The 21618-nt window shown below is 41.8% G+C and overlaps 1 protein-coding gene across 4 annotated transcripts in view; it reads left to right on the top strand.

The window, feature by feature from the left end:
* Positions 1-21132, top strand: part of SHISA5 (shisa family member 5) — a 40306-nt gene extending 19174 nt beyond the window's left edge. For 2 of the 4 annotated variants that reach the window (XM_074283042.1, XM_074283044.1), the window contains exons 4-6: positions 17150-17265; positions 18910-19119; positions 19567-21132. In XM_074283042.1, coding sequence (XP_074139143.1) covers positions 17150-17265; positions 18910-19119; positions 19567-19643 — 403 coding nt within the window. In that variant the 3' untranslated portion in view covers positions 19644-21132. Of the gene's footprint in view, positions 1-17149; positions 17266-18909; positions 19120-19563 lie in introns of all 4 variants that reach the window. The other 2 variants (XM_074283041.1, XM_074283043.1) reach the window with 1 other exon arrangement.
* Positions 21133-21618: the final 486 nt, after the last annotated feature.

The following is a 21618-nucleotide window of genomic DNA, read 5'->3' as shown; positions in this document are numbered from 1 at the left end:
AATTGAGGAGAGACTTATGACAGGTAGACCTCCCAGTAGGCTATTGTGGTAGGCCAAGTGGGAGATGATATGCACCAGAATTGGGGTGGCCATTGTGTGTGTGTGTGTGTACACATGCACATATAAGGGTCATCTGTAGAGAGAGAATAATTGACCCTATGAGAATAAATTATATTACTAAGGGGAAAAAAAAGAAAAGAAAGTAGAGGAGAGAGCCTTGAAACTATGAGGATAAATAATATCAGAGGAGAGAGGAGGAGGAGAAAAGAGGGCCAGGAACAGAACCTTAGACAGTGCCTAGATTTAATTAATCAGCTAGTATTTCTTAAGTGCCTGCTATGTGCCAGGAACTGGAGATACAAAGAAAAGGCAAAAATACAATGGTCCCTGCTCTCAATTAACTCACAATTTAATGGGGGAGATAAAATGTAAACAACTATGTATCCACAAAACATGTTCAGGATACACTGGGAGTAATATCAGAGGGAAGGTAGTAGCATTGAGAAAGGTTTCTTGGTTCTGAGGAGGGAGAGGGTGATAAAGCAGAGAAAGGAGGCTGAGAGATTTATCCAAAAGATCAGAGGAAAAACCGAATAGGTCAGTAGCACAAAAGCTAAAGGAGGAGAATGTGTTAAGCAATATAAAGTGTCAAATACTATAGAAAGGTCAAGAAAGATAAAGACTGATGTTGATGTAAAAGCCTTTGGATTTGAAATTTAAGAAATAATTGATGACTTGAGAGGTTTAGTGGAGCAGTGGGGAACTAAAACATGCTCATTTGCAGGAGTCAAGGAAGAGGGTCGGTGGTAGTGATGAAAAACAAGCTTTTAAAAACTAGCAACCGTACTTAAAGACAGAACAACCAAGTCAAGAATTCTCTTTGACCCTTTTTCTTTCTCACATTGACACTCCCTGACCCTTTAACTCTCATAGTCTGACTGGTACCATCTTTGATGATTTATAGGAACTTGCTTCAAGAGGGCTTCCATCCATTTTCTGACTTTGACTGTTTCATCGGTTCTTAATCTACATAATTGTATTCTGGTCCCATATATAATTCTCCACTTTGTTAACTAGTATATTTGGAGAATATACAGGTAGCCTCCTGAAATCTTTTTTACTTGCATTCACCTAGTCTTCCAGTCTAGTGAAATTAATCTGTCAAAAAATTATTATTATTATTCCTGGCATAACATTTTTTGTGAACCAATGCTGGCTACTTGTAATCACTGCTTTTTATTCTATAGCCTCATAAATTGTACATTTAATAATCCATTCAGTAGTTTGCTGGGGATTTATGTCAAGATCTATAGTTTCTAAAATTGACCTTTTGGAAAATAAGGATATTTTCCTAAAACATTCCTAGGATAGTTTTTAGCATACTAAAATATAATTTATCTAATGCTATCATGTAAATTTTTTTTTCTACCTCTCTTAGAGATGGCTACTATTAGATACAAATGGGAGGAGAGTGTGTGTGTGTGTGTGAGATATGTTCGTTATTCTATTTATCAGTTTTTGTTGTGGATACAGATAGCCCTTAATTTTTAATTAGTATATTTATAGTGGTCAGAAATTATTTACTCAGTCATTCTTAAAACAATATTGTTGTGGAGGGAGCACCAATCCTGAAGTCAGGAGGACCTGAGTTCAAATCTGGCCTTAGACACTTAACATTAACTAGCTATGTGACCCTGGGCAAGTCACTTAATCCCAGCAAAAAACAAAACAATATTGCTGTCACTTCACTCTTAAATATTTCATGCAAGGCCATTCCCCTATTGATGGGAGAATGGTAATTTCTAGTTTTGACTCCACAAGGAGAGCTGCTATAAGCATTCCATTCACGGTCAAAGTTATGATTATTATTTGTGAATTTCCCTCATTTTATTTTCACTCACTATTTTCTTTCTCAGCTTTTCTTTTTACTCTAGGTCTGTTACTTTATCTTCTCCCCCACTCTCCCATTCCCCATTTCACCCACTCCTCTTATGGAAATGCTTATTTTGTTCCATGAGTTGAAAATGAAATAAATTTGTAATACAAAATAATATAATCTAGGCTTGGAGACTTGATCTCATGTTTGAAGAGCTTTTGATTGTTCTTTATCTTAGGCTTTGGTTTCTCCTTTTCTCTGTCCCAGTTTAAAGGTCATTCTCTTTTTCTGGAGAAAAGTTACTTCACTACCCTGCAATATGTTCAGAGTATGCCATCTGTTTCATGTAATGGGTCTAGCTTTTCAATATTCTTTTACTTCCTCTGAACGTAATTGTTTTTTTTTCCCCAAGTGCCAAGAAAAATAAAAAGGCATGCAAAAAACCTATAACTATTTTTATTATCCAAAAATTATGCCTAAGTATTAGCTCATTTGGGGCTTTAGCTCTACTTTAGTCTATGCTAAACTTATGTATTTGTCCTATAATTTGATGTTCCTCCAATCTTTTGCATATGCTTTCATTTAAAAATTTTTAAAAATATTAGCCTTTTATTTTAAAAATACATGCAAAGATAATTTTCAACATTGCAAAATCTTGTGTTCCAAATTTTTCATCCATCCTTCCTTTCACTCCCTTTCTCTAGACAGCAAGTAATCCAATATAGATTAAACATATGCAATTCTAAATATTTCCACATTTATCATGATACAGAAAGAAAAAAAAAACAAGTAAACAACAACAAAAAGGTGAAAATATTATGTTGTGATCCCCATTCATTCCTCTACCCTTGTTTCTCGATTGCACATCCTTTTAAAATCACCTCTGTCTTTTTGTCTATCACCTCATATTTCTGTTTATTGGAATAATTTGTTTATAATATGAATTTCATTCTCAAGAATAAGCCATCCCTCTTTTTAGTATTAATTTTTTAAAAATTATTTATCATTAATCAAATTAATTTTGTTTTTAATTAATAATTGAAAACATTCCAATTCAAATAACAATGATAATTTCCATAAAACTGAATCTTTACTCGTTTTTATTTTTATTTAAAATATATTTTATTATATTAGTTTCCAATTATGTTTTTTAAATTTTTTAACATTCATTTTAAATAATTTTGAATTTCAGATTCTCCACTTTCCTCTTGTCCTTCCTTCCCACTTTTTATTTTTATTAATTTTTTTTCTCCCCACTTCTTAAGAAGACAAAAATTGCTGGGGAAACTGGAAAGGACTTTGAAAACTAGGCATAGTCCTACATTCACACTGTGTACTAAGATAGTTATGATGTATAAATGATTTAGACATAAAGGGTAATATAAGTAAATTTACGGGTCAGATTGTGGATAAAGAGAAAATTATGACCAAATGAGATAGGAAGATCACGAAAGGTAAAGTGGATAATTTTGATTACATAAAATACAAGGCTTTTGCACAAACAAAACAATGAAGCCAGAATTAGAAGGAAAGCAAGAAACTGAGGAAAGCAATTTGGAACAAGTTTCTTTGATATCATTCAATTGTAGAAGGTACTGAGCTAAATGTATATGTATAATTTGTTTTTGAGACTATCTCCTTTTCTAATTGGCAATTTTTTTTCATTAATTATTCTTGTTTTTCTTTCATAGTTTTAATTTTTTTCTTTTTAGTTTTTCCTCAATGTGTCTCATTTGATTTTTAATTTCTTTTTTAAGTTCTATAAATTCTCTCCGTGTAGGGAGCTATTTTGCATTTCTCTTTAGGAGTAGAAGAAGCTTTTTTTTTTTAACTTCAATATCCTCTTCTGAAGATGAACCATAGTCTAACCTTTTCCCATAATATGTTTCTATGGTGGGGTTCTTTCTCTTTTGTTGGTTCATTTTTTAAAATAAGAGTTATTAGTGGTAGTGTAAGCACCCCTAATCCTGGGATGAGGGGAGATAGTGCTTCTGGCTTCATCTCTGCTCTCCCCTCTGCTTCGGCATGCGTATGCTGGCTGGGCCTGATGTTCTTGATCAGCTGAGGTTCCCTCAGTCTTTTTGGACTCTGACCCAGACTCTGCAAACAGACAAGGAGGTGAAAGTTTCTGTGGCTCTTGCAGAGGCTTCAGCCACACTGGCCCCAGTTGCTATTTCTGCAGAGTTAGCCAGAAGTGTCTGTACTTCATATGGGTTCCTGATGAAGGACCAATTCCTGGTCCTTCAGATCTCCAGTCTTTCTTCAAATCTCCTCAGGTTGTAAGGGGAGGACTCCTATTCTACCTCAAGTCTTGATTTTTCAGCAGTCTTATGTTCACCCTAAAGCCCAAATATATTCTATTTGTCTTTACTTTCCTGGGAGGGGAGGAGACAGATAAAAGGCTCTTTCTGAAGAGGCAATTTTTAAGATAGTTTTAAAATTTTTTAAATTAAAAAAAAATTCCCTCAAGGAATGTTAATATAGCTCCAAAGGCAAAATCTGTATTGAATTTCTGATACTACAATCCACTACAGATTTATATTACTGTGTACTTCCTGCTTATAGGCGATCCTACTTTACCTCATTTATCAGCTTACTCTCCCATTTCCCACAAGCAGCTCTTCCAAAAGCTTTCCTTTACCCTGCTTTCTCAGCTGAGAACTTTGAGTTCGTGATAATCCCTTCTTTTTCATTCCTTTCTGCCATTCTTCCTACTTCCTTGTCTCATATGAAGTGATCTTATTCCTTACCAAGGAATTACTTGTTCCAGCAATCCCATTCCATCCTATTGATGAGGGTTGAGGTCCCTTTAAGATTCCTTTCTAATTGCCCTACCCATGGCTAACCTTGATTCACAAATCCTGGTCAAAGGCATCCTTTGAATATCTGGGCCCAGCCCCACCATCAGCTCAGCTTCCCCCAGCCCTCACCTGATCTGAGCTAACTGAAAAGCCCGCTAAGAACTTGGGGGATACTGCCCATCATCTTCTAGGTATAAAAAGGACCAAGCTTGAGCCCTCTTTGCAGGAGCCCTCCCAGCCAATGCATGTTGGCTTGTTCCTTCCAGCCATGTAGGGGTTCCTGCCCGCCCAGCGGCCACCTTTGGCCCTGGCGTCTTTCTAACTGAGGTTTACTTCCAAACTTCTACAATAAACCTTTTATTTATTAATCTAGGTTTTCGGGCCTGTAAATTCATTTTACAGGAGACACTGCGGCTTATGGGATTATCTTATTATCTATGCACCGAGAAATGGGGTTCCCCCTTTCCTTTCCCTCATTACTATCTCCTCCAGCAGATGACCCCGTTTGTCATCCCCACTTGTTATTTATTTTCAATCTCTCTGTTTAATTGCTCCTTCTCTACTGCCTACAAGTGTGCCCATGTTTCTCTCATCCTGAACAAACCCTCCCTTGATCTTCCATGCCTGTTAAATATCATCTTAGACCTTTCCTACCTTGTGTTAAGCTTCTAGAAAAAGTCATCTGCAGTAGGAACCTCCAAGTTCTCTCCTCTTACTCTCTTCTTAACCCTTTACAATCTGGCTTCCAACTTTTATTATTCCAGCAAAATTGCACTCCCCAAAGTGACCAGTGATCTCTTAGCTGCCAAATCCCAGGGTTTTTTCTCAGTCGTCACTCTCCTAGATTTCTTTGCAGCCTTTGACACTGTTGCTCATTCTCTAATCTTCTCTAATTCTTTCCTCTCTCTAGGTTTTTGAGACACTATTCTTTCCTGGTTCTACCCACCTATCTACCTACCTACTTACCTACTGGACTACTCCTTCTGTCTACTCTGCTGGATCATGTTCCAGATCTCTCTCTCTAACTACGTGTCCTTCTGGAGTCTGTCGGGACCTTCTCTTCCTTTCCCTCTATATTACTTCCCTTGATGGTTTCAGCAGCTCCGGAGGATTAGATATCCATCTCTGTGTTGATGGTTCCTACATCAGATAAGTACTATTTCTTCCTCCTCCTTCCTGCCCTTAGCCTGGGAGTAGCCAGAATCCGGTGATTTCACCTCTGTATATCTCTTGGGTACACGCCCTTCTTTCCTCTGAGGGTGTCTGCATTCTAGTGCAGGTGCTCATCACCTCTCACCTTGATTATTACAATGGCCTGCAAATGGGTCTCTGTATTCTGCTAAAGTGATTTTCTGAAAACAAAGGTCCACTCTTGCTGCTCAAGGGCTTCCCAGTTCCTCCATAGCCTCTTAACTTTTCTGTTTTCTTACACTTTACTTCCCAATGTGTCCTCTTTGAGCCAATGACACTAGTCTGATTGTTCTGCAAAACTAGACGTTCCATCTTTCTAGGATGGGTATTTTCTCTATTACCCATTCCTGAAATGCTCTCCTGCCATACTTTGACTACTAATTTCCCTGATTTCCTTTAATTCCCAACTAAAATCTCACTTGTACGGGAAGTCTTTTTCCTAACTTTTCAATACAGGATCCTTCCTTTCGTCAGTTATTACCAGTTTATTCTGTATATATGTATATATTTATGTTTTATGTTGTCTCTCCCATTAGATCGGGAGTGATTGATTGTCTTTTGCCTCTTACTGTCTACTGGACCTGGCTCAGCATCTGGCACATAGTAGGTACTTAATAACTGTTGATTCATTAATTGATCAGTTGAGAGATCTGTCAGATGAGGTAGTGCTGGTTGGACATTCCTGCTGAGGGCCACTGAGGCAATTTTTGGGTCAAATTGATAAGAATCGAAAGCCTTGCAGTCTTCGAGGGACCTGAATGAGATAAAAAACTTCCCAGGATTTGTCAGACGTGGCGATGGTGGCTACTCCACTTCTAGAGATTCAATGGACACACGTGCCACTGGTCAGAACAATCTAGAAGTCATTGCTAAAGTGTGAAGTTCGGGCAAGAAACTGACCGCCTTAGGGTCTCGGATGGTGTTTTCCCCGATTAAAATCAAGGCTTCAGTCAAAGGGGCAGATTTAGGAAGTGGGAAAGCTCGTTGGTTAAGTGGGTTTGGCTGGAAATACTAGCTTTAGTTATGTTTTTAATATGTAATTTTACATTTTTTGTATTGTTATATATAATGACATTAGATGTCGTTCTGAATATCCTGTTGTCAGTCTTTCCTCTCTCGGGGCTTGTTTTCTCACCTGTAAAGTCGGGCTGTGGACTCAGCAATATCTGAAATTCCAGCCAGCCCCAGATATTGCGGGTCTGCGGTCTACAACTGAGCGGACCTGGAAGGAGGAAATAGGGGCGTCGGAGCCAGGCCTGACGGGGACCTCTTCGTTATTTGAGGAGATGAGATGTGTCCGGGAAGAACTTTGTCTGGGCTTTGAGGTTTGGCTTGGGAGGTGGTGCCCCCGGGGCTGGGTTCTAGAGCTGGGTGCGGATCCGGGCCCACCCCGGGCAGGAGGTTTGCTGGCCAGATACTCCGGTACCTGGAAGGCCCAGCCAAGCCCTGGGGGGGACTTCAGGCCCGGGACTAGGATCCGGAATTTAGGTTTGGCCCGCTGGGGCTTGCTGGAGAGGCTGAGGGAGGTTCTGGGGGAGGGGAAAGCAGTGCCGGCGGTAGAAGAGGGAGGGGACTTGGGGGATGCCCCTTCCTCCCCAGTGGGGGATGGGAAGCGCATGTGCTGCCGCGAGGCCGCTTTTTGGGCATGCCCAGGTGTGTTCCGAGCGGAGGCTCTTTTCCTGTGACGTCAGAGGCCCGAATTGAGTCACTTTCGGGAATTGTGGGCGCACGTGTTTACTTTCGTTTTCCTGGGAGGGAGGAGACCGAGCCGGCTAATGAGAGGCTCCAGGTGGTGCTTCAGCATGTAGTGGGGGCAAACATGGGGTAAGTGGGGGAGCGCGGGGATCTGCTGGGCCCGGCCCCAGGTGTGTCCCGCGTGTCCGCGTTGGGTCTGTCTTCGGACCGCTCGCGGTGTGGAGGAACGCAGCCCACGGAGCCCTTCCCCGGGTTCCACGCCCGAGACCGCCCGGGAAAGTGTCCCCGCGCCCGGCTGCAGTGCTCCGCTAAAACTGGCCAGAGCCCCCAGGGTATAGTCTCCGAGCTTCGCTTAATGACCATCCCTCAGGACCGGGTTCCCTGACTCGGGGTGAACCGGGGCCGGATCCCCCTAAAGTGACAGCTTTCATCCAGCACCGGCCCGGCAGAGGGGATGCGGCTGGGCGCCTGGTACCGGCAAGGAAAGCCCGGGGGACCGCGGGCGGGGTGGGAGCGATGGAGAGCAGCGTCCAGGGGAAGGTCCCCCGCTCCCGCCGTCTCCAGCCTCTAGGGGCCCTTCTGAAGCTCCGCAGTCCGGGGGGTGTGGAAGGGGGAGAGGTCTGGAATAACACTGTGACTACCTCTCCGACCCCCTGGGAGCCTCTGAGTCAGTCCTGGAGCGCGGAGCGCGCTCTCTGCCCCTTTTATTCCAGGTGGGAGAGGGAAAACAGACGTTTGTTTACTGAAAAAAATGTAAATTTTAAAAGTAGACCACCTCTTCCTATAGGGAACCAGGACCTTTTGTGGGGTGGCTGGAGACATCTTTTACTCTAAGCTCATTAGAGTAATAACGAAGGCCTCCATCCAAGGGGTCTGCTCGGGGGCAGCCAGGAGTAGGCCAGATGGAAGCAGCTCTTTGAGTTTGGAAGGAAGGAAAGTACCTTTTCCTAAGGGAACGCTCAGCTTTCCCAGCTTCTAGCTTCAGTGGAAGCTCTGCGAAGGGAAGGGGGGGGGGAGATGGGAGGAGATGGGGTGGGATGGGGATGGGGAGGTGTGGGGGGTGTCGGAAGGTTTAGGACTTTAGGTCCCAGGATGGTAGTTAAAAAAAAAAAAAAAAAAGATTGGATTTGGTTGGAATGGGGTAGCCATGGAAAACTCCAAGTTTTGGGCGGATTATTCATCCATCTGGAACACCTAGTCTAAGACGTCATTTTTCAGTTAGGGACACTCGGGCCCAGGGATGTTAAGTGATTTATACTTTATTCAAGGTGGAATTTTGAATCCTGAGGGAAACTAATTTGAATCTGGTTCTTGAAAAGTGAGGTTTTTGTATTTAATCGGGGTCTGTTTTACTGAACTTTCTGAGGAATTTTGCAAATGAAAGGCATTCTCCTGCCCTAGAAGTGATTTGAACTAGGAGAGATAAGTTCTGGGGGTCCGGAAGGTGAAATAGGAAGGCTGCTTTCTCTTGCAGCTCATGGTTGTTGAGGCTGCTGGAGGGGAAAGGTTTTTATAAAAGCAGAGTGGTTTTTAAGCTTTTTAAAATCATTTGACCCCTTTGGCAGTCTTGTGAAAGTCTCTTGACCATTTCTCAGAATGTTCTAAATACACAAAATAAAATATACTTTACTTAAAAGGATACCAATTACATTCAAATAGTTATCAAAAATACTTGGTCTTCTGGTGAAGATCCCATTTTCTAGAAATTTGTTAAGTAGTGGGTAAGTGGGTGGGAGGTGAAAGGAGCCTAGGACTGGGAAAGAGGAGACTTGGGGGTTTCTGAAGGTGCTCTCCTACTAGCTTTTGTTGGGGAACAAGACCTAGCCAGGAGGCATCTGTTCAGTGAGATAGCACCCTACTTCCCTAGAATACACAGGTCAGTGATTGGATATTTCCTGACTAAACCCCTACCCTTAATGAAAGCTAGTAGGAGGAGAAAATAGAGAAAAATCATACTCCCTCAGTAACATTTCAGAGACCCGCCCTCCATGGGGTGGGTCGCTTTTGTGGTGAGTAAGTAGTCACTGTTGGGGCCTTGCTGAACTGAGAGGAAGTGAGAAGGAATGTGGCCACAGAGAAAGTGTGGAACTATCCGACTTGAAATTGGAGATCTTTACAGCATTTTGGACACTGACTGAATCACTGACAAGATTCCTCAGAGCCTTCGAGAAGGACCACCGTGTTGGAGCCATGGACAGGTATATCTCAGGAGCTGTGCTTAATGAAGACACTTGTGGAGGCTGGGCTTGTAGAGGTTGTGTTCTGTGGTAGCCATCCAGCTTGAGGTGATGAGAACCCTCTCAGTTTGATTTAAAGAAGTTTGGAGAAAAGACTCTTGGGAAAGAATAGAGGGAGAAGATCTTCATTGAACTTTCTCTTGGTCATTCTAAGTATAGAGAAAGTGTGAACTTCCTTACATGGTGAAATAGAGTTTAGGGCAAGTTGAGCCAGCAGTTTGGGCTGACTTCTCAGAAGCAGGGCTAGTGTAAGTCTCAGTTTTGTTCTTTTAGTGATTTAGACTGCTTCAAGCTCAGGCCCGCCTTTCTGAGCCTGAGGTTTGAGGTTTGCAGTAAGTAAAAAACTTCTTTTCTCAAATAACCAACTGGAACAGTATCTCGATGAGCGGAAATGAGCAAGTTTAGTCTTGGGAGCCCTGTGTTCCTATGGGCCTGTGGAGACAGATGCTAGAGGCCGCATGGGTGGGTCTCAAACAGAGATTTTTTCACTGTTAAGATGGAGGAGGAAAACTGTGTTTCATGACAGAGAGAAAGTGATTGAGCTCAGATGGGGCCACTAGCAGCTGAAATGCCTGACAGAGGTTTTAGCCCCCCCAAAAAAGAGATGAGAGAAGTGGCTTCTCTCACTGCCCCTCTTCAGTGGGGGAGGGGCTTCTCTTGCTTCTTTGCAAGGTTGGGGGCAGCCCTCCATTTGATATCAGAATATAAATATATTGGTTCATTTTGCTGGGCTTTTCTTCTTTTTTTCTTCTTTGCTCCTGGAGATTATAGGATCATAGAGGGGACCTTAAAGGCATTCTGGTCTAATCTCCTTATTTTAAAGATGAGAAAATTGAAAAAAGTGATTTGGTTATGACTTGGTTAAGACTATGCTGGTAGTAAATGAGAGAGGCAGGAACTCTTCCAAAAGCAATGATCTATCTTAGCAGCAAACGAATTAGAAACCAATTGCTCCCAAAAGGAATCGACAAAACCGAAATTCAACAAATTATCCCATCCAATACTAATATTCCCCATCTAAGACAAAGCCAGTTCTGAGTTTCTTTTTCTTTAACCCAAATTTTTATAATCGCAAAACCGAAAATTACAAGAGAAGATTGTGGCAGATTGCCTAAGCTCTGAAACTAATTCTCTCCCCCACCCTCGAGTTAAGACTGTTCACATGTTTTGTGAAACAGTGCATGGTTCCTGTGGCCTTCCTGCGTCTGGTACAAAGTGCAAAACTAGAGTATTCACGATGATTTAGGTTCTCACCTTAGTTTGGGGGAAGTAATGTAAAAACCAAAACTATCTATAAACCTTAGAGGTATTGTGTTCATAAGGAACTCAGGAAATCTGAGTTTAGTTATTAGGAGATGGAAAAATGAAAGATAAGAGCATCATAGATTTAGAGGAAGGGGCTTCTAGTTAAGGAAGGTTGAACCCACAAAGTTTAGAACCCAAGAGGAAGGTTCTCATCAAACCCACCCCCCCTTTTTAAAGCTGAGAAATTGTCAGGAAGTGACATTTCATTTAGGTAGTGTAGTCTCCCTCCAATTTACAGATGAGACAGCAATGCCCAAGGCTGTGCAGCTAGCTAGGATTTCTTTTTCTTTTCTTTTTTTCTCCCCTGAGGCTGGGGTTAAGTGACTTGCCCAGGGTCACACAGCTAGAAAGTGTTAAGTGTCTGAGACCAGATTTGAACTCTGGTCCTCCTGAATTCAGGGCTGGTGCTCTATCCACTGCGCCCCCTAGCTGCCCCCTCTAGCTAGGATTTCAATCTAGGTCTTCAAAACCCCAAATTCTAATGACAGCAAAACTCAAGGCAGTCAGGATTTTTGTTTTGTTTTGTTCCTGTTTATGAGATCTCCTAGGGAGAACTTCCCACAGTTAACAAAAGTCAGATGTCTTCGGGATTCTTGGTTAACACAAATCTGAGAAAGTACTGATTGGGATGGGGAGATAGGTAAAGTCAAAACTAAGCAAATAAAGATTCCTTAGAAATAATCTCTCTCTAATACAGAGTCAACTATATTCAGGCTCAATCCACCAATAAGCATTTATGTATTTATTGGAAGTTCACTTTTATTTTTATTTCTGAATTCTCTGCTCACTCTCCCTTCCCACCTATTGAGAAGGCAAGAAATAATAACACCCATACTCATGAAGTCATGCAAAATATTTCTGTATTAGCCATTCAACTAGTATTTATTAAGCACCTATTGTTAGTTACTGTATTAGGTCCTGGAGATGTGTAGACAAAGAATGTGATAGTATTTACTCTGAAGAAGTTTATTCTCCATAGGTTCCACCCTGGAAATAAGGAAGCACTTCCCAAATGTCAGGTACTCTGCTAAGTGCTTTACAAATATTCAGACCTAGGAGGTAGGTTCTGTTATTAGTTCCATTTTACAGTTGAGGAAACTGAGGCAGATAGGTTAAATGACTTGCCCAAGATCACAAAGTAATTTAGGCTGGATTTAAACTTAGGTCCCCCTGACTTCAGGACGAGCCCAGGTCTTGTAAAAGAAACTAATGAAATAGACCCTCACTTTGAAGATTAGGACTCTTATATAGTGCATTATAGGCTGTATCTGGAGGATCATTATATGGAATATGGGATCTGTCTAGTGAAGCAGGGTTTTTTGTGGAGTTGTAAACTATGTGCATGAATTTCCCATGACGAAGTGATTGAAGGCAATTCCAATAGATTTGTGATGGAAAGAGCCATCTTCATCCAGAGAAAACTGGAGACTAAATGTGGATCAAAGCATGTTTTCACTTTTTGTTGTTGGTTTTTTCTTGTTTTTTTCCTTTCTCATGTTTTTTTCCTCCTTTGATCAAATTTTTCTTACACAGTATGGTGAATATGGAAATATATTTAGAAGAATTGCATATGGTTAACCTATATTGGATTGCTTGCTGTCTAAGGTTTTATGAAGGTGAATCCTAAAAACTATCTTTCCATGTATTTTGGAAAAATAAGATAGTATTTTTTCTTTAAAGATGATTGGTAACCTTAAAGAGCAGTCTACTGTTTGCCCAAGTCCAAAAGCCAGTTACTGAGTTATGAAGTAGTAAACTAAGATTGCAAAGGGTTGAGAAATGAGTGAGAGTTGAGAAAAAGGAGGCAAACAGGTAGAGACAGCTTTTTATAACAGCTGGGCTGAAAGGGGGGAAAGAAATGATATAAACAGTATACATATGGAGAAAGCTATGTTTTAAAGGTGGTAGGCCTAAGTATTCACTTTTTGCAAACTAATAATAGAAAGGTGTTACATTTTTAGATTTTTAAACAGATGAGAAAATTATGTTTTCAGGTTTTCTAAGTATGAGAGTTTTTCTAGGAGATACAAAGGGTGTTTTTCACAATAAAAGCTAACTTTAAATGTCTTTTTAGGACAGTGGGTTCATGTTATCATTAACTAATATCTTGTGGTACAACATATACTTGGGGGAGGTTCATTATTAAGGATAGGGTATATAAATCCATTTTTCAAACAAGTTTTAGATACTTATAAATTTCTTTTTACTGACCGCGTGGAAGATGATTAGATCATTTTTGTGGCTAATAAGAGGTTGGTAAAATGTGTCAGATCTGCTGTGATCTTTTTTGTCAGTTTGTGCTGACATTATTAGTGTGATCTTTCATAGAATGACTAAGTGGAATGAATGAGCATCCCACATTCAACCCCTCTGCACTGTATGCATTTGTGCTCTTTCTGTTGGTAGGTGGGAGAGAGAGAAAGAAAAAGAGAGAGAGGAAAGGAAAGGGAGGGGAGGGAGAGATTCTTGTTTTTTAAAATGAAAATAAGCATAAACAAGTTTTAATGTTTTCATTCCACATCTAATAGATTGATGGAGCATTCTCCAAGGCCATTAGTATATCATTCTTTCTCTGTACTTTTCTTTCACCCTTGTTGATCTCATCAAGTCCTCTAGCTTTTGTAGTCACTTTTAGGCAGAAAACTCCCTAATATTTTTACTTACAGCTTCTTGGTAAGAAAGCTCTTAGCTCCTGTTCCTGTGATCCTAACTCTACCAGGAATCTCAAATCAAAAAACTTCAAAAATTTCTTCAAAGTGAACTCATCTTCCCCCTAACTTCTGTTTTCTGTTAATGTTGCTAAGGGCTTAGCAGCAACTTTGTTTTCTAATCTTGAAAGCATGTCTTATTTAACAAACCTCCCAGCTCCTCCCCCCCATCCAATCTGTTGCCAAGTTCTGTCAGTTCTATCTCCACATCTTTGGAAACATGTCCTTTGTCTTCTCACTTTGTCATCACCCCAGTTCAGGGCCTCTTAACTTCTCACCTGGACTATTATACCAGTCTTCTAATTGGTGTTTCTGACTTCATCCTTTCTCCTTTCCAAATGACTTGCCCTTCGTGTCACTTGTCCAGATCATTTTCCTAACCTACTCGGAAACTTTCAGAGGCTCCTTATTGTTAAATACAAACTTCTTAATTTTGGTTTTCAAAATTCTCCACATCCTACCTTTGCAGACTAGCCAAACTTCCCAGTTTTATTCTAGGGAAATAATATTATTATTAAACACCTGCTACCTGCCAGGCTATCCAGAAGCAGTTTAGGTAGCTTAGTGACTAGAGCATAGGGCCTGGAGTCAGGGAGACTCGAGTTCAAATATAGCCTTGGGCATGTGACCCAGAGCAGGTCACTGTGCTTTATTAACTCACTGGAGAAAGAAATGGCAAAACTACTCCAGTATCTTTGCCAAGAAAATCCCTTAGACAGTATTGGCTTATATAATAAGGTCCATGGGGTCACTATTGAACAACAATAACAAATAATTTCTCATTTAATCCTTGCAGACATATTGTGAAGTTGATTGGCTAAGGTGTCAGAAAATGATAAATGTTGGAGGGGATATGGGAAATCTGAGACACTGATGTTCTCTTGATGGAGTTGTGAAATAAATGATCCAGCCATTCTGGAGAGGAATTTGGAACTATGTCCAAAGGGATCCAGCAGTGTCTTTGCTGGGCCTATATTCTAAAGAGATCATAAAAAAAGGGAAAAGGAAAATACTTGTAGCAGCCTTTTTTTTTTTTTTTTTTTGTAGAGGCAAGGAACTAGAAAGTGAATGAATGCCCATCTATGCGGAATGGCTGAATAAGTTGTGGGATGTAAATGTTAAGGAATATTATTGTTCTGTAAGAAATGACTAGCAGGATGATTTTAGAGGCGCCTGGGGAGACTTACATGAACTGATGCTGAGTGAAGTGAGCAGAACCGGGAGAACATTGTTACACAGTAAGAGTAACATTGTGTGATAACTGATTGTAATAGAGTTAGCCCTTCTCAGCAGTATGATCCTGGACAATTCGAAAAGACACATGATGGAAAATGCTGATCACATTAAAGAGAGTCTGAATGCAGATTGAAGCATATTATCTTTGCTTTTTTGTTGTTTCTTTCTCGGGGTTTTGCCCCTTTTGTTCCGATTCTTTATTTTATTTTATTTTTAAACAATGGGACTAATGTGGAAATATGTTTGACATGATTGCACATGTATAATCCATGTCAGATTATTTGCTGTCTTGAAGAGAGAAGGGAGAAAAATTTAGAATTCAAAATCTTATAAAAAGAGTTTTAAAAAATAAAAATCCTTCATAAGATAGATGCTATTCTGATGCTTGTTTTGCATTTGAAGAAACTGAGGCAGACTGAAAATTGACCAGTGTTATACAACTAGTTTCAGGCTGGATTTGAACTCAGGTCTTCTTTTTGTCTTCAGTGCAGCTAAGTGGTACATAGTCAGAGACAATTCCTATCTGTGTGACTCTGGACAAGTTACTTCCCCTAGTTTGCTTCAGTTTCCTCATCTGGAAAATGAACTTATGTGGAATAGAGAGATAAAGGTGAAGAACTTACAGGAATGTGTGAATTCTTTTTTCCGTATTTTATTTTCATTATTTCTGTGTTTCCCCTATGACCTGTGCAGGCCCATATGTACTTGAATTTGGCCAGCTATATCTGAAGCCTGAAGGCCTGATTTTCTGTTTCCTATAAATCAGCTGATTTTGGGGAAACAGAAACCTTCCATTCCAATAAACAACCCTTCTGCTTTCTCTTTTGAGTGATCTCTGAGTAGTCATTTTGGGTAAGGGTCTTTCTTCTACATCCACACAAGCTGGAGAAGAAAATGGCAAGTCACTCTAGTATCTGCCAAGAAAAAGCCAAGTATGGTCTTGAATTGGATTCAACTGAAAACAACTTAACAACTTTCTGACTCTAGATCCATTGGTCTAATCAGTGAGCCACTTAATAGCTTTTCCCACCCTTTTTTTAAAGCTCATGTCTACCATGGGTGCTATTCTCTCTTCTTACTGTTGAATTTCTTCTGTTTCTTCAGGCCCAGTTCCAGTGCCATCCCAAAGGTCTAGTACCCAAAGGTATCAAACTGAAATAAAAATGGGCCACTAAACTAAGGCCTAAGATTAAAATGTAATTGGGCAGTATTTAGCAAAAGAAAAAATACAATAGAACATAAATAATGTTAATTTTGGTTTCTTTAGGCCTGGAGCAGCCTAAAAGGATTCCATTGTCTTTGCCATTTCCTTCTCCAGCTCATTTTCCAGAGTTCTTGTCTTTCCTCCAGTAGATTCTAAGTTCTTTGAGACCTGGCTAAAATGCTTTCTTCAGCCTTCTTATCTGGAGTAAGTCTGCCTCCAACTTTATTTTCATTAATGAGACTCCCAAGGGCTAAATGTTTTTCCTAGACTGCACTTTTAAAGCTTTTTCTCTCTCCCCCCCCCCCACTAAATATAACTCTCATCCCTCCCCCAGTGGGAGGATCAAACTTAGTCCTGCTTTCAGTCCCTGTAGAAGAAGCAGAGCAATCAAGTTGTGTACATATTTGTGGCAAGTATTAGATTAATGGCACATGCTATAAGGGCTGTTGGAAAGCAGAGAAAAATCTAGGTTTCTGTGCACAGAGATAGTGGGATGAAGGGAATGAAGTGGCTTAGCAGGTTACTGCAGTGTGGGTAAACTGTTACCACCTAATAAGTCCTCTGGTCCCCCATATTGTAAATTTCCTCTGTCCTGGGTACCATCGGGTCAAGATAAGATGGAGAGGACACATTTGCTTTTTTTTTTTTTTTTTTTTTTTTTCCCCTTTTGAGGCTGGGGTTAAGTGACTTGCCCAGGGTCACACAGCTAGAAAGTGTTAAGTGTCTGAGACCAGATTTGAACTCAGGTCCTCCTGAATTCAAGGCTGGTGCTCTATCCACTGCGCCACCTAGCTGCCCCGAGATGACACATTTGAAGGAAGAGTGATGCAAAAGGGAATTAAAGTTCTAAGAGATCAAATCCATAAGCTAGTCTTCCTTTTGATTTTTCCCTTCAGTTTCGGGACATTCGTGGGCATTGGAGCAACCATCTTTGTGCTCATTGTGGTCACCATCATCTTCTGTTTAACGTGTTCCTGCTGCTGTTTGTACAAGATGTGCCGAAGGCCCAGACGTGAGTTTAGTCCCTTTTCTTCCACCTTCTAAGCCAGAGATTCATTCTTTCTGAATTCATTCCTTCCCTGACCCTCAATATGTCCCTTTCCCAGTCTTCATCATTAGCCCTTGTCCAAAATTTATCTGTCATCTATTCTCCCCATTTGTCTTTGTTCCCTATACTTTCCACCAGACCTTTATCTTTTTTATCCGGATCATTCCCCTTACCTCCAAATCCATTCATTTCTCCCATATGTTAATTTCTCTCCTACCTCTTTCTACTATTTAACTGTTTCTACCTGTCTATCTGTTCCTCAGTGTCTCTCCACTACTAACTCCATTTCTTCATTCCTTCCTCATAACAAAAAGTTTTTCTATACCTTTTGCTTTTATATTCTATTTGTTTGTGGAAATTTGTTTCTCCAGTCACCAGAACTGAAATTTTTCTTTTTTAAGGTGATAATGACCCGTCTCCCCTCTCTCCCCCTCCAAAAAAACACCAGTTAAGTAATAACAGGGTCCTTATACAGGGACCCATCTGTCAAGAAGAAGCAGACTTAGTTTTATTATCAGTTCTCCTGGATCTGTTGCTTTCTCTGTTTTCCTTTTCTTATTTTTATTCAACATTCCTCTTTCCAGTTACCTTTTGGCCTAATATTAGTTAAAAGATTCATTAGTGGAGGTATATGTATGTGAGGTAGAGGAAGAGGGAGATATAGCCTATATATGGATCTGGTTATGGCCATGTGGGGTTCAACACTCTGTGACTGCATTTGGAGGTTTTTTGGGAGTTTTTTGCCCCAAAGATATTGGAGTGCTTTGCCTTTTCCTTCTCATTTTACAGATGAGAAAACTGCAGCAGAGTTAAGTGTATGTCCACATCTGAATTTGGGTCGGGTCTTCCTGATTCCAGACCCAGTGCTCCAGCCACATCTAGCTGCCCACCCAGACTTCTCGTAACCCTGAATAACAGATTAGTACACTGTGTACACCTCTTCTGCCCCCTGCCCTGTGTTTATCTGTTTTTATCTCATCTCTGTATTCCCTTCTGCGCCTAATGTCTCTGGGTTGTGCCGTGTCCATCTCTTTGCCCTACTCTTGTGCCCACTTCTGCATCCTGAGCTTTGGCTCTGATACACTGTGTGCTCATCAGCGTCTCCTTGCCTATCCACATTCTGGTCCCCATACCCTGTTGAGGGCCCCACTGTGTCCTGTTCTGTCTCCCACTCTTTGTGGTGCTGTACCACATGTGATTTAATTTATGACAAATATTATCCTTTTGAGCATCTGATGATAGAACAGAACTACGGACTTGGAAGGCATTTTCCCAGGCCTTCAGACTGACTTTCAGGAATCACTAGGAATCCCTCAGTTTTTCCACTAATAGCATCGGAAAGAGAGGAGCAATTCTATATGTTCCGAGAGCACACTATGTGACTAGAGGCCCAGGTTTGCTTGTGTGTGGCTGTTCGTCTCTGCATATACTATGAGTATCTCTGCATTCTAGGGACAGCAGTTTTATGTGCATCTTTGTGACTGTGTCCAGAGTATGTGTAGTCTGAGTCTAAAAAATGGATTCTTTCAGGACCACCTTAGGTCTTAAGAAACTTAGGCTTTGCTGGTCTAAAAGGGAAGGAGCCTTTACTCTGTGTTCTGTTTGCAGCTGTGGTGACGACCACTTCCACGACTGTGGTCCACTCTGCATACCCTCAGCAGCAGAGCGTGCCACCTGGTTACCCTGGGGCCATGTACCAGGGCTACCAACCTATGCCTGTCCAGCCAGGGATGCCAGTTGCACCTTATCCAACCCAGTACCCGCCACCCTACCCTGCCCAGCCGACTGGACCTCCTGCCTACCACGAGGCTCAGCCTGGTGAGTACAGCCAGGATAAGGGTGCAGCTTACCCCTCCCCGTCCCTCCTCCCACTCTCCCCACCCCAGGGCCCAGACCCTCCCAGCCACAGTGATTTTTCCAAATGGCATTTTTTGACCTCTGAGATCCTATTTATAAATATTATTCTCCACTACCCTACTCTGTCTCCCCACCCTGCCCTCCCCTTTTTTCTAAAATAGTAGTAGTTCCTCTGAAGCAGTACTTTGACACAATTCCCAAGACCCTGGTCAGCGTCACTGTCCCACTGACTAGCACTTGTACTAGTTAGCCCTTTACTAATTGTCCATGGGTAGTGGGAAATAACCACTATTTAAGAGACCTATATGATTTAAATTAAAACAAATTCAGATTGGCTCTGATGGAGGGTTCTGGACTGGGGGATGTGATTGTGACTCATCTGGGTGGTGTCTGTTTGTTCCCCAGCAGGTGCTGGAGCGCCGTACCCTATCAGTCAGCCTCCATACAACCCTGCATACGTGGAGCCTCCAAAGACTGGCTATTGAGCTGCTCCTGTGCTCTGTCCCTGAAGTCCCCCTTCTCTCTTTTCTTCCTCTTCCTGTGTGTCGGTGTGTTTGAGTGTGTGGGAATGTTTGTGTCTATGTTGTATTCTTTTCTCCCAAGTAAATGCAAGCTGTATGTTGTACTTGTAACATTCTGTTTCCCCACAATATATGGGCTGGGACGAGACACAGTAAAATGACATTTCCTAAAGATTTCTTCAGGTCATTCTGGAAAATGGTGATTTTTGCGAAGTCACAGGAAACAAAAGAAGAGACTTGTGAAATGAGCATTAGAACAGTATTTGAAAGGCATTCGTGAGACACATGTTAAAAGGAGTAGATGGAGATAGTCGTGTCAGCACATGGCTTTTCACCATGTCTTGAGCTGCTGACTTTGACTTGAAGACCAGAAGAGGTGCTCCATCCTTCCTGGTGCTGGTTCCTGAAGGCCTCGTGTCCTCCACAGTGTCCTGCTGGTCAGAGGGAGGAGAACAGCAACATTGGACTGATCTGAAAAAGTTTCTCTGGGCCTGTGATCATGCTAGCTTAAGGGTATTTCTTTAAAATTCTCATCAGCTCTATACTGGCCAAAAGACATTTTCAGATGCTACAACATAATTCGCCCTCTCTCCTGGGGACCTCAGCTCCTTCCGTCTCAGGGTCCCTGCTGGGGCCTCAGGCCTCCCTCTCCAGCCAGTTACCATGTGGAAAGTGATGTGTTCTGGGATAGGGGGGAGAATCCTCTTGGATCAGAGGCTTGCAGTGTTGTGTTGACGTAAGCATTAAGCAGTTTTGGCCAACATTTGATCTAAATCTTACCCCTTCCTCTGTCAGAGAGGGGAGAAAATGTGGGTGCTAGGTTTGTCTCAGTTTTGTTCCTTGTCAGGAAAGACATCCAGACTCAGGTTTGTCAACCTTTGCTCTCTCTTCTTTTTTTAACTTTATCCCAGCATTAGTAGCTGTTGCGACCTGTATTTGTTATCCTGAGGCAAGAGATTTTGTTGACATTTGAGAGTCAAGTAGCTTAAGCTCAGGCTTGCCCTTGGTGGGTGGAGGGTGGAGTGGATGGGGCAGAAATAGAGCAGGGGAGGATGCTCCAAAGGCGAGGGGCCAGCTAAATTCCCTGCCCCTGCTCTCTATTCTGTAAATTGAGGGAAATGGATTGAGATGATTTTAGGAGTACCTTTTAGCTTGAAACCCCAAGACCTAATTTGAGTATCCTCCTCTTCAGTTAATCCTATCCTTCCTTTCCCAAAAGTCAAAAGGAAAGGGCCTATAGCACTGCATGGAGGGCTGATTATGGGTTAACTGACTCCCATCTGGAAGGAGGGGGTTGGTCTTTGGTCTCAGGGCACAAGGACTTTTCTGGTATCATGCTTTGACCATTCCCTGTTCTCTCATTTGTAACCTATTACCTCTGTGTGTTGTGTGAAGGGGCCTGTTCCTGTTTGGGCTGAGCGCTCCTATTTATAATAAACCAATGGATTTGAAAGTGACTGTTCTTCAACAATCCCAAAAGTGGTGGGGGGTGGGGTATTAGGGTTTAAAGGAGCTTCTTGGTCTCAGTTGTTGGGGTTGGTATGAAGTTGGTCAACTGAGATCTTGGGGCCTTTCAGGGGCGATTCTGGACTTGCTGTCTGTTGCCCTGTGGCTTAAGTCACTGGCCCGCTTTAGATCTGGTGGGCCTTGTATGTCTGCCAGAAATCAGATCTCTGAAAGCCAGACTCGCTCTGCCTTCAGACCAGGAGCTAAAGTGGGGAGGCTTCCCTCTGCTTTGTCTCCGGTGGCTTGAGCCCTGTGTACGAGCTTTGTCTTGGCCTGAGATAGGAAACCAGATCCTTCTCCTTCACCTCAGATTTACTAAAGTGACCCTCCAAGCCTGCCGGCTCTGGAAGGGTGTCTAGTCGGTCAGCCCCCCAAAAAGGCTTTTGAATGTGGGGCTATAACAAAGACAGGCAGGAGGAACTGCTGGATCAGA

This window comes from Sminthopsis crassicaudata, chromosome 1 (assembly GCF_048593235.1).
Source record: "Sminthopsis crassicaudata isolate SCR6 chromosome 1, ASM4859323v1, whole genome shotgun sequence".
Classification (NCBI taxonomy): Eukaryota; Metazoa; Chordata; class Mammalia; order Dasyuromorphia; family Dasyuridae; genus Sminthopsis; species Sminthopsis crassicaudata.
Note: the sequence above shows the minus strand (reverse complement) of the source record. Positions and strands in the feature narration are given on the sequence as shown.